Source organism: Garra rufa, chromosome 17 (assembly GCF_049309525.1).
Source record: "Garra rufa chromosome 17, GarRuf1.0, whole genome shotgun sequence".
Classification (NCBI taxonomy): domain Eukaryota; kingdom Metazoa; phylum Chordata; class Actinopteri; order Cypriniformes; family Cyprinidae; genus Garra; species Garra rufa.
In genome coordinates this window covers 27297799-27310726 of record NC_133377.1, presented here as the reverse complement: position 1 = coordinate 27310726, position 12928 = coordinate 27297799, and the positions used below count along the sequence as shown (strand labels likewise).

Here is a 12928-nt window from a genome sequence, read left to right as displayed (position 1 = left end):
TACATTCAAAAGTTTGTCAATTTTTAATGTGTAGTGTGGTTAGAAGTCTATCCACATTCACTGAGACGCTCGGCACTGGGAATGAATGGGTGCTGTAGCTGCCCCGCCCCATCCGGTTCCTCTGGCCAATGAAAGCGCACGATGCACCATGATGGGACGTCACGCACACTGGCGTCGTGTCGGGATTGGAATGTAACAGAGTAACAATCGGAACAACTGAGCAATAGGTGATTGGGCTCGCGGATCAAGGAACTCCGTTGATTTTATTTGTTAAGGAAACATCCTGTGAAACTCGCACACCGTCCTCGTGTTTTCGCCTAAAGGGAAACGCCGCTTTCCACAAGCCGGTGTCCCGATGAAGAGGAAATCCACTTCTTGTGTGTGTGAAGGTCCACGGAGAGCGCAGGAATAAGAGAAATGCAGGGATTCGTAAGGTTACCGTCGTTCCGATGAACTGCCCCGTCTATTTTATTGTTTCGGAGCTGAATGGAGTTACTCTGCGAGCGGTGGGCTTGAGTTTAGTCTGGACGCGAGGTTCGGAAACGCCACAGCATCGGAGATAAACCTCGGTAGTTGTATTATTAACGACTTTCCATCATTTCCAGTGGGACCCGCTGTTCTCCAAAGACAAACTCCATGAGTCAGTGCCGCCGCAACTCTCCAGTGCGAGTCGGACGTTGCGACGCATTTATCTAGCGAGTGCCCTGTCAACAAACGTTGCATTTTGATCACTCCACCGGGGGAAACTAAGTGAGTGAGTAAGCATACCTGATTGTGTGTTTATAATGATTTTAACAGGTACGGTTACTGTTACGGCTGCCCTGTGAAATGTTGCTACTAGACAGACGAGGGAGACCGAGGAGCCCGATGTAAAATCGCCCACATGCGCTGGATCAATCGCTTGCTGTTAGGTGATCGGAATCTGAAGAGGGAAGACGTGAGTTGTAAATCCTCGCAGGCTGGAAGATGGCGGAGCAGTACTATAGCTGGAGGAGGTGGTGGTGTTGAGAGACAAACTTCCAACCGCTCGAGATTTATTTGCAAACACCGCGATCTGGCCTTCAGGACACATGCAGGCCAAAAAACGATATCTGATCTCGCTCTTGACTGGCGCCTTTCTAGTTCTGCTCTTTTACTTTGGAGGAGGAGGGGTCCCGGGTCCGGCGGCCACGGGGTCCAGGAGCCGGTATGGATATAATCGTCCCGAGCAGCCGTGGCCACACTTCTCGGATCCCTTACAACACTTCAGCCCGTGGGACCATTCGGACACGGAGGAATATAACGTGCACATATCGCCCAGGCAGAAGAGAGACGTTAACTCGAGCGTTTACAAGGGCAAAAGGTGCCGCATGCAATCATGCTTCGATTTCTCCCTATGCCAGAGGAACGGATTCAAAGTGTACGTGTACCCGCAGCAGAAGGGCGAGAAGATCTCCGAAAGTTACCAGAACATTTTATCCACAATCGAGGGCTCTAGGTTTTACACTTCTGACCCTGGTCAAGCGTGCCTGTTCGTCCTGAGCTTGGACACTCTGGACCGCGACCAGTTATCGCCACAGTACGTGCACAATCTCAAAACCAAGGTGCAGAACTTGCCTCTGTGGAACAATGGTAGAAATCACCTCATATTTAATTTGTATTCGGGCACATGGCCTGACTACACGGAAGACTTGGGCTTTGACATCGGTCAGGCCATGCTGGCCAAAGCCAGCATCAGCACGGAGAACTTCAGACCCAACTTTGACGTATCCATTCCCCTGTTCTCCAAGGAGCACCCAAGGACCGGTGGGGACAGGGGGTACTTGAAATACAACACCATTCCACCTTTTAGAAAGTATATGTTGGTATTTAAGGGGAAACGCTATTTGACCGGCATCGGCTCGGACACGAGGAATGCCTTATATCATGTTCATAACGCGGAGGATGTAGTTCTCCTCACCACCTGCAAACACGGCAAAGACTGGCAGAAACACAAGGACGCGCGATGCGACAAGGACAACGCCGAGTATGACAAGTAAGTCATAACTTTCGTTTTTATGGCCTGTCTAAAATTAGTGTGGCAGCTATAATTGTTAACCACAACTGTCAAATGACAAAAATGTGTTAGCCCTGCTTTAACGTTCTTGATTCACACATTCATCTTCCTCCTGGGTAGTTGGCTTTAAACATTTATATGGAATATGCATGAGGCCAAAAACATAGATTAGATGAATAGTCTATATCTTGTTCTGTATTCATCCAATTAATGGCACTACTCTCGGTTTTTAATAGCTTATTAATTTACCTGTAAAGTTGTCGCCATGTATGGTTATCTCAAAAATATCATTCATCCTCCTTCTGAGTCACTGTTACAATTTTAACGTTTTCCTTAAGTGATCTAAAGTGTCTGCAACTTTACAACGGAAATTAATAATTAATGAGGTAAACACAGACACTTGATTGGTAGTCTGTTTTTAAACAGCTCAATATGACATTCTAGTATCGCATTGCCTCACACTCCTTAATTTGAAACATGGATTCGTACCTAAATGCGGTGTAAACCCTGTTTCAAAAGTGAAACCTTGCTTAACACAGAGTTATACGTGGCCTTAACCTGAGGTTATAACAGAACGTTCACACAAGGTAAAGCGCAATGTAAAAAAGCATGTGATATTTTGGGAAACTGTGGTTACCATGATAAAGTTCAGTCAGAGAAAGTTGTGTTCAGGTGACTTTACATTGCAAATGGGTCAGAGTATACCTTGTTTATAGTCTAATTATATAAGTACTACATATGTACTTGATTTTTAACCATTTTGTGGGGTTTGATAATTACACTTTCTTGCTGTTGTGATTCTAATAACAGAATAGGAGTTGGCACTGTAATATAAACCACTTCAAAGATGTTTTGTAATGCGTCACACCGTCCAATTTACCCAGCAATGTGCCATTTTTATGTGAGCTGTTTCAGTGAGTTGTGTCATCTTGAATATTTTTGAAACGGTGCTTCATGTGCCATGGAGACCAGCAGGGCTCCCTGGTTATGTGTTTTTACACCAGATTGCGAAACAATTTTATTGCTTTATAAAGCCATTGACACATTCCCAGGTACAGTAGTGAGCTGTAATCCTTTGTTTTATACCCCAACTCAATTGTGCTGATTTTAAAACCCCTCCACCATGGGAATTTCACCCTAATCTCAGATATTATAGCAACTCAATCTGGATCTGTTTGGACACGTCTCGTATGCTCGAAATATAACGCTCTCTCAACAGAGAACTGACATATGACCTTGCATAATTAGAAAGCTGACCCAGTGTAAATAAACCGTGATTGGAATCTTTTTTTGTCCTGAAATGTTAACACGCTCGCAAGTAGATCCGTCACGCTAGCCGTTAGCCCTGCCAAGCTTGATTTCTGATTAAACAGATAGAAGTTAATCAATAAACCACTTTTAACTTCCCTGATCCGTCGGTCGTTTTCTCAAAGTGAATGGATTACATAGTCAAGCACCCTGAATCACAATCCGTTTGAATTCGCTGATAATTTAACTGTACATTGTGAGAGTAATTACCTGGCGCATATCACTTCAAAACAGCCTGAGTGCTCATTAATGGGATTTCAGACTCAGCACCTAGAGGTAGTCAGCGCTCTTTCTCCCGCTCTAGCCCACTCCTGGTTAGTCATGGCATTAATGTTGGTCGGTGTGCAGATATTTTTGGCATGTTTCTCCCTCCCATGATGCCGCCGAGGTGCTTCTCAGCAGGATGTGGTGCTGTTAATTGGGGTGTAAGTGTGTGTGTGTGTGTGTGTGTGTGTGTGTGTGTAAGGCAGAACAGCTGTTTGGAACATGAGCGAGCTGAGCCATGCAAAAATGACCTGGCTGACAAGGGTCTGCAAATTTTTTTTTTTTCTGCTTGGTAGGTCGGTGTTTGACGACGTTTCTTTGGCAATCGTGGGTTACTTAGATTATACTTCTGCTTCCATATTAATTACCCAAAAGGATTTGAGCTTTTTTGCAGATTTACCTCCTCTGCATGATTTTCCAGCTTTCAAAATGACTTGCATCTGAATGGCTTCAGGCACCGGTGGTCTGACAGCGAGCCTGCCAGACTTGTAGCTGAGACTTGGCCCTGAGATTGAAATTCCTCCATGCCACGGATTGTAATTTACCAAGCTGGAATAACTCAGCAATGCCAAGCGTTATTAAACAATAGATTCATTCAGTACTGTGTCACAAAGCACAGCGCTGGTCACTGTCCCAGCTGGAAGAGTGGAGGAAATCCAATCTGCCTCAATGTGATTTGTGGAAGTTGTCACATTGATCTGATACAGATGAAGGAAATGATTTCAAATCTCCCTGCTGCAAATGATATTCAGTCTGGTATAAGACTCTAAACTTTTTTTATTTATTTTTGCTTGTATTAAATTGTGTAAATCTTGTTTCCTGGAAAATGAGTCACTGCATAGATCTAGAAGGGCAATATTTGCAATGTCAACATTTTTTCCCCTCACAGTATCTGTAATAACTCCGTGTTTTTTCCTTCTTTAATACCTAACCTGATTTTTCAGTCTTTATTAACTGTTCTGTGAGCTCACCAGGCCACTCAAGGACACTGCAAGGACCAAATTCAACATCTCTTATTCCTTCTCATAGCTGCTTTAATCATTCCAAGAGCACATTGAAAAAAAAAAGAAAGAAAACAAACTAGTTTCCCCACCTTCAGTTGATGGATGGCTTTGTGCCGCTGCATGTGCTATGAATGCCACTGTTACACTTGTATTTCTACATAAGCAGGCTAAAATCGCATTAATTTCTTGAAAGGTCTGTAGCGAATAGCGTAGTTTAATTTCTTTTAATATGAGACACTCCTCTCTGCTCTATCCCACTGTTTCTGTTATTTGTTTGTGTTGTCACATTAATAAATCATGAATTTTTCATGATCTCACCTCAGTCAGATAAAGTAGTGTCCCGAGCTTGTGTGACAAATGCTAATGTGAGGTAATTAGCCCGAATGGAGTTCTGCTTAATTACTGTTGGTTGATTATATATTTCTGTGCATAATGTGCTCGGGCTAAGGCTGGCTTTATCTGATCACAGCATCGGATAAATTGCATGTTAAAGCGAGGAGGTAATTTGTGTGTGTGTTTAGTTTGAAGTGTTTCCTTCATAGACGAGCTTTGAAGATATTTGCTGTAATTTAATAATTGTTTTGATCATTAAAAGATAATTGAAATGTTGACAAGGTTAGTTGTCCCAGGTTCCTTGTGTGGGTGGTCGCCACCCCCCCGTTTTGTCCATCCCCGTCTGGGAACTCTGTCCCCCGACTCATTGACCCACTTTCAGTGGGATTACCGCAGGAACACTCCCTCCGGCCACAGAAAAAGACCACTAGGCGAATTCGGAAACTGCTGTTGCAGTCTAACCTGGTGTGAGTCAATTATTGCTAAGGGTAACTACAACCGACTCTGTGGGGAAAAAGCTAGCATGCTTTGAAGTTAAATTCTGGATGTTAAAAGCTTGTACAAGCCATAGCGATAGAACTGGCAGTAATTGAGAAAACAAGATGCAAAAAGATTCTTTTTATCCAAAGCCTGTCAATGAGCTCTTGAAGAGTATGAATTAATAAGTGGGATTTAGAATTGGAAAAGCATCTTTCTTTCCCTCTCCATGCCCCGCCAAGAACGCACATCTTCTGAAAGGAATTTTTAGAGCGGACCATTGATTGGTTCACAGTTGAGTGGGAAATCTAGGAAGGTATGTCTTTTTAAGGTACGTATTTGTGTCTCGCTTTCTAAAAGAATGTGAAGTGTTCGTAAACACTTCCTGACTGACTCCGTAAGAAGTTTTAATTATTTCTTCCAAAATCAAGCATTATTCTGCACTGCCATCATGCATTAAGTCTCACCAAGGCAGCATTTATTTGATCAAAGATGGTGTAAAATTGTGAAATATTATTATTACAAATAGCTATTTGAATATATTTTAAAATATAATTATTTTGATGGCAAAGCTACATTTTCTTACATTTTTACATTTAATGCTTAAATGTTTATTATCAACAGTGTGCTGCTTAATTTTGTGGAAATCTTTTTTTTTTCTTTGATATTTAGAAAGTGTAAAAGAACATTATTTATTGCTTAATCTTTTATAACATTATAAATCTTTTCTCTCACTTTTGATTAATTTAATGCATCCTTGCTGAATAAAAGTATTCAAGGACCAGCCAATGGTTTTACTGACATAGGAGCGTTTCGTGTGCGTGTGCGTGTGCGTGTGCGTGTGTGTGTGTGTGGTATTCATCAGGTTATGGGGACCAAATGTCCCCACAAGGTAAAAATCTACTGTTATTACTATCCTTGTGGGGACATTTGGTCCCCATAACCTGACATTTCTTAGGTCCCCATGAGGCTTATAAATCATGCACAATGAGTGTTTTTTTTTTTTTTTTTGAGGAAGTAAAAGTGTGCACAATCTCCTGTGAGGGCTAGGTTTAGGTGTAGGGCCATAGAAAATACGGTTTGTACAGTATGAAATACATTACGCCTATGGAATGTCCCCATAAAGCATGTAAACCCAACGTGTGTGACATTTGTCTGCTAGTGTGGCAGCTGAAATTGTGACGTCAGTGCCGAGGTGGTGGACGATAGGCCCTAAGGGTGCTGGTCTCCCCCTTGACCATTAGCCACGAGTATTAGCCGTGGCCTTTTAATCCAGCTCTCAAGGGAGAAAGCCTTCCAACACAGCAGTTTGCATGCTAATTATGTGTTAAAAGAAGCAATACAGTCTTCCTCGATACTAGACTTGTCAGATTCAGCTTCGCGCTCATTTTGGGACATACGAAAACATATCCACAGCAGTCAGATGCTTGGAGACACAGGTGTCGTTTAGTGTTGCTAAATGCTGTATAGCCATAGCAATGCATTTTTTTTCTTAGCAGTTTTAGCCGCAGTCAATTTTGAAAAGAGTGTCAGATCATATAATATTGTTAAGAATGACTTGCAACTGTAAATACGTTTACGCTGAATGGATTTCTCTTCAATGCTGACTTTTAGTGCTGGATTTAGATGATATTAACGCATTATGTGATGTGGGTTAAATAAGGTTTGTTTATTCTCTGGAGCAAGTACTCATCTCTCTTTTGTGCGCTGGAGTAGATGAAAGCATGAAGGAAGCTGGAGATTCAGTCCTATTATCCTACTGCAGGGTGTATTGTCATGTATTTGTGTGTGCAAGAAGTTCCTTAAAGGAGTGTTTTTGCACTGCTGTGAAGAACATTTGATCCTTTTAAGTTCCTACATTTGTACCTGAAGACTTGGTCTGTTAGAAAGTATGTTGACGTGTGCAATTATAATAGAGCTATAGTAGGTTTTTGTGTAGTCCAGCTACTGTCTTCATCTAAGGGCGTGTTCACACTTGTAGTTCGGTTTGTTTGATTCAATTGGTCTGGACCAAAAACAAAAAATATACATTTGGTCCTGGTCTGCTTAGTGCTCACACTGGCATTTTTGACAGCAAACCTTAAGACATAGTGATATGTTCACAACCTGATTGGTTAAATGACGTATATTTTGTGAGTGAACTCATTGAACACGCCAAACAAAAGGTGCGCTTGACTTAAAGCGGCGCTGTGGGTGTATCACATCAACGTACTCCTTCACTGATCAGTCTGCTCTGCACCGCTTTCAGTCGAATACACCTAATGCCGCCTGCTGGACTAAGCGTGCTCGTTGTGTGTACATATGATTTTATTTTCCTGCAAACTCACAAAAAGCTCATAAAAGGCACTTTGTTGTTCTAGGTTTGCCCTCTGCTCGTTTTGTTTTGGATAGACCACTTGTTCCCTTCATGAAATCATGTCGCATAGCATCGCTTCTTTATTACTTCCTGTTTTTGGTTCGTTTAGAAGTATTTGGTCTGTGTTGCATTCATATTTCATTCGAACCGCACCAGAGTTCGTTTAGAAGCGTCCAGAGACCTATATTTTTAACAGTCTTGGTCCTCTTGTTTGGTACACCCAGGGTTCGGATGGCAGCATTCAGACTTACTCAAATGAACAGCACTAACAGAGCAATTGCGCCAGTGTTTGTTTTAATCGAATCAAAAATGACAAGTGTGAACACACCCTAAGTAAACATAGTAGTAATTTAAAGTTAGAATTACACTTTGTGTCACAATTTCAGCTACAACATGAAATTGTTGTAACCCAACTAAAATCTACTTTTAAAGCTTAAAGGATTAGTTCACTTCCAGAAAAAAATCCTGATAATTTACTCACCCCCATGTCATCCAAGATGTTCATGTTTTTCTTTCTTCAGTCACAAAGAAGTTAGTTTTTTGAGGAAAACGTTCCAGGATTTTTCTCCATATAGTGGACTTCAGTGGTGGTCAATAAGTTGAAGGTCCAAATTGTAGTTTCAATGAAGCTTCAAAAGGGTTCTACACAATCCCAGCTGAGGAATAAGGGTCTTATGTAGCGAAACAATCTGTCATTTTCTAGAAAAACTCAATTTTGTACTTTTTAACCACAAATGCTTGTTGCACTAGCTAGAAAGGTCATGCATTGTTAGTTCTTCGTCTGTGTACTTTGGTTCAAAAAGGTAGGATATGGCGAAAAACTTTCTCCTTCAACTTCAAAATTGTCAGACACTGTTGTTTTACCCTCTTTTTAAAAAAAAAAAACATTTGATTTTCTTTGCAGATTTTCTTTCTAAACACTGGGTTGGTACACGTGTGACCTTTCTTTGGACTACGTAATGCGTGAGGTTGAGCTAGTGCAAGATGTGTGGTTGAAAAGTAAATACATTTTTGTTTTTTTAAAAAGCAGCCAGTCATTTTGCTAGATACGACCCTTGTTTCTCAGCTGGGATCGTGTAGAGCTCTTTGAAGCTGCAGTAAATTATTAAATTTTTATTCTGGAAGTGAACTAATCCTTTAAAGAGACTTAAGACCACAGGGTTGGCCCTCTTTTGCCCTGGATCATCAGAAAACCAGCCCTCTCCCAGAAGGTTAGGGACTTTTTACAGCTTCAGGGTAATTCGCTTGACTTATTGGCTTTTATTAGAGTCGTATCATGGACTCAATCACACTAAATGTTGGGCCGTTCGAAACAAAGCTCTCTCTGTTCGGCCGTTTCATTACCGCGAGAAACGAAAACAAACATTTTTCATTGATGGTCAGCTCTGTTCTCAGGAATTTGAAGGGAGATTGCTTAAATTCTTTCCAGACATTTTTCTTTTTGTGTGTCATATGTGTACGTCTACTGGGAGACTCTATAGGACAGTGGGGGGCTGCTATAGAAAGAGCGTTTTGTTTAAGTGCTAGCTGATCTAATGGCTTGCGCCCAAGCCGTTTTATGGTTTGATTTGACTACCTCTCCAGTGAAATGGCTCTCTTGCCCCCGGGCACTGAGGGGCTCCTTTGTGTGAAAGTTTGCTCAGATTCTTTCGCAGCCTGTGCCTTGTTGACACCACGGCCCCTTCTCATCCCCCACAGGAACCCCCTTCCTCTGCCAAAAGCTCTGAAACAACGTCCCCCTCCCCCTTCAGACTTCCCATGTTTTTTCCCCCTCAGAACTCAGATTCACAACAGTGAAACAAGCCTGATTTCTGCCATAGCTTTTGATTTCTGGAAGGCATCAAACAAAAGGCCGCACAGAGAAGCTGGCGACTCTTGTTTGCAGGCTTCCATGATACTTCATGGTTCAGTGCCTGAGCTGTGGCTGTTGTAAAAAAAAAAAAAAAGGAGGGTGCAGATGGCATCTGGCCAAGCTGAGAATAAAGTCTAATGTAAGAAATGTACTCTGATTTGCCAGATTAGTAGTGAGTGATAGTGGCAAGCATAGTGAAATAAGTTTGTTCACCAAGGCTGCATTTATTTGATCTAAAATATAGTGAAACAGTAGTATTGGCAAATCTTTCTAGTTTAATACTTTCAAACTTTTGAACAGTAGGGTAACCCTGAACAGGGAATGTTTGTTTTTTCACCTAGTAACAGATGATGATAATCTAGACATATTCTGACAAAGGATCTGATTCTTTTTAACCTGCACCAGTGATCAACACCCTAGCAATGCAACACACTAAAAACCACCCATAACACACTAGTGTAGTGGCGACAAGCTTTGGTTAACACCTTTATTGACGCAGTATGTTTTGCCCTGGAAGTAATGGTTTAATTATTACTTACTCCAAGGTCTCGTACGATAAGACACGTATGAATGTTTATAGAGAATATAGGGTAAAGTTCAGCCTTGACTTCACCACTCTGATGTGACTTCTAGTCTTCAAAATGAAAAAAAAAAAGATAAAAGGGCCTTGAAGTGCTTTATTTGATAATTGATTTTCACATAGATGACATTGAAGGATCTTGGTGTTTTTGTGTCAGTGGTTGTAACCTGTAATTATAAACATTTTTCATGTAATTTATAAATATGATGTTAAGGATTGTAAAATAGTCTAGAAATCTTTTCAAATGAGTCAAAGCTTTGGGTTTGACATTATGCTTTTTACAGGAAAATGTCTTTTAGATGTTCAAATGGATTGTTTACTTGTTCTAGGGCTGCCGTGATAAAACTTTGGCTGCTGATTAATTGCCATACAAATAATTGTGATTAAAGATGCAATTATCCATTTTGTTCATATCTCTTTCTGAGTCAGTCTAACACTACTGGAAATCATATACAAAAATTAGATTTTCTGTAAGGCTTATTAATATTATTGCACATGGGTGGAATTACATGAACGATATTGCACATTAAGTATTTAGGGGTTCAAGTGCATAGTGCTGAAACCCTATTGTAATTTTAGAATGGTCACGGATCAGCAATCTCCACGTAAAACTGATCGTGCAGACCAAACCGTAGGTCGTCGAGACTTGAAAATTGGAGGGGTATTAGTACTCACATTGACGTCAGCGTCACCAAGGCTCACCCCTGACAGGGGCACTACAGCGATCAAAAGTATTAAACTCCTAAACTGTCAGTCGGAGGCTCAAGTGTTCTGTGTTGTTGGAATCCTTGGCTCACATCGGACAAAGCGCAAAGTGTTTTGGGTAGTTTGGATTTTTTGCAAAACTTTTGCGAACTAGTCCTAGGTTATTCATCAGATTGGAATGAAACCAGCGTGGAAAGATTCTCTAGAGAGCGAATATCAATAATTCGCATATAAAAGTCTAACTTAGACTCACCGTCGCAAAGGGATGTCAAACCGTTTGAAAGCGGCGTGGCTACTTTTTGTAAAATGCCTATAACTCCTGAACGGAATGAGACATTTGCCAAACTCAGGACCCTAATGTAATAGCTCAATCTGAGGCACTATAAGGGATAAAAAAAGACTATACCTACGCAACCATGTCCTATCAGCATGAAAATCGCTGTGCACGGTCTTGGTCCAAAGTGCCGCCATTGGCAGATGAGGTTTGAGCAACTATTAGACATGGTAAACAGAGGCCGTTCATAACAAAATTCAGTGCGCCTGTTTGACTCGAGCTCCAAAGATCTTTGAGGAATTTGAAAGAAATCAGCTGTTGGGGGCGTTATTGCGTTTCTCAAGGGTGTAAGCGATTGCGCATTGCACGGTTTTTTTACACATACACATGATATTCATATCAAATGACAGAACTCCTCATTCTGGACATTTTTGCTTCAAGAACCACTGCTGTCAATCAAATCATTTGTTAAATGATTGAAAAGATGTAAATAAAAAAAACTGCTTTTGCAAATTAGTCTGGGAAAAACCACTGCAGTACAATTCTCTGGACTTTTGAGGTCAGTAATTATCAAAAAAAAAAAAAAAAATTGTAGGGAAAGGGGCCTGTCCGAATTTACCCAAAAACTTAATACTTGGTGAGCATATGCGACGGGTGATTCTAAACAAGCATGCAAAATTTTGAGGACATCGGCCTACAGCTGGCACTATAATGTTACATAACATAATATTTCTAAGGTTAATTATCTGTATTTGCAAAAAAAGCCTTGCTACATAATGTTTTTTATATGTGCCTAAATGCCTTAAAGCACTTGAACCCAGGTAATCTTTGCTTGCAGCTATGTTTATCTCTTTGGTTCACTTTAGTCTTCTCATTCTATTTTTTTTTTTTTTTGGAACCCAGCCTATATTAACTATAATAAATTAATTAATACTAAAATCAAAAATTACTCTCTTCAGTGGCCGTTTGGTGTTGTGAGTTCATTTCTAGCACTCACATTTTTTCTACAATGGAAATTGAGACCTAATAGCATTTCTGTGTTCACTAAAAATGGCCATTTTGCAAGTATAATGTAAATATAATTATATTAAATATATATTTATATAATATAATTATAAATTTTAAAATACACAAAAATCAGTTATCTCAAGACTTAAGTAGTCTAAAAACCAGATGTCATTTGTCTCAAAACATTTTGCTAATACAGCTGCAGTACATATAAAGTATATAGCAAAAGCTATCATATAAAGCCAGCAATATACTGATCCAGAAATTATGTATGATTTGGTCAGCCTGACCTTGGCTGTCCTGTATGAAAAGAGGAGTAATTTCCCGTCCAGATTAATGTTCCTCTACGATTATTTTTCACTACAGGTAGGAGGGCAAGGTCACTAATGAATATAATGTACTTTGGTTTTGCACCTCACCATGAACTGAAAATGAAAGGTGTCAGAACAGCCTTATTACCATCATAACTAACTGCACATATTTTGAAAGCCAGTTTTGAGTGTGACACATCTCTGTGCGACTGAGAATGTACTTCATTGTATTTGTTCAGTTGTTGTCCAAGAGAAACAGCAGTGTCGAACCAAACAATCTCACATGTTCTCAAGTATTGCGAAGTAGCTGCTTGTTTGTCTGTTCCAGTTTCTTGTTCCCAGACTCCTAATGTGTAACTTTATTTAGTCCGCCGCTTCTTTCGGCTTCCCATCAGGCAGAATTTGATCTGTGTCTTTCTTT

At 40.5% G+C, this 12928-nt stretch overlaps 1 protein-coding gene across 2 annotated transcripts in view; it reads left to right on the top strand.

The window, feature by feature from the left end:
- The first annotated feature begins 202 nt into the window (after positions 1-202).
- ext1b (exostosin glycosyltransferase 1b) overlaps positions 203-12928 on the top strand; it is a 113456-nt gene continuing 100730 nt past the window's right edge. For both annotated transcript variants that reach the window (XR_012340030.1, XM_073822215.1), the window contains exon 1: positions 203-2014. Coding sequence is in view for 1 of the 2 variants with exons in the window: in XM_073822215.1 (XP_073678316.1) it covers positions 1071-2014 (944 nt within the window). In the remaining variant the exon portion in view is untranslated. The remainder of the gene's footprint in view (positions 2015-12928) is intronic.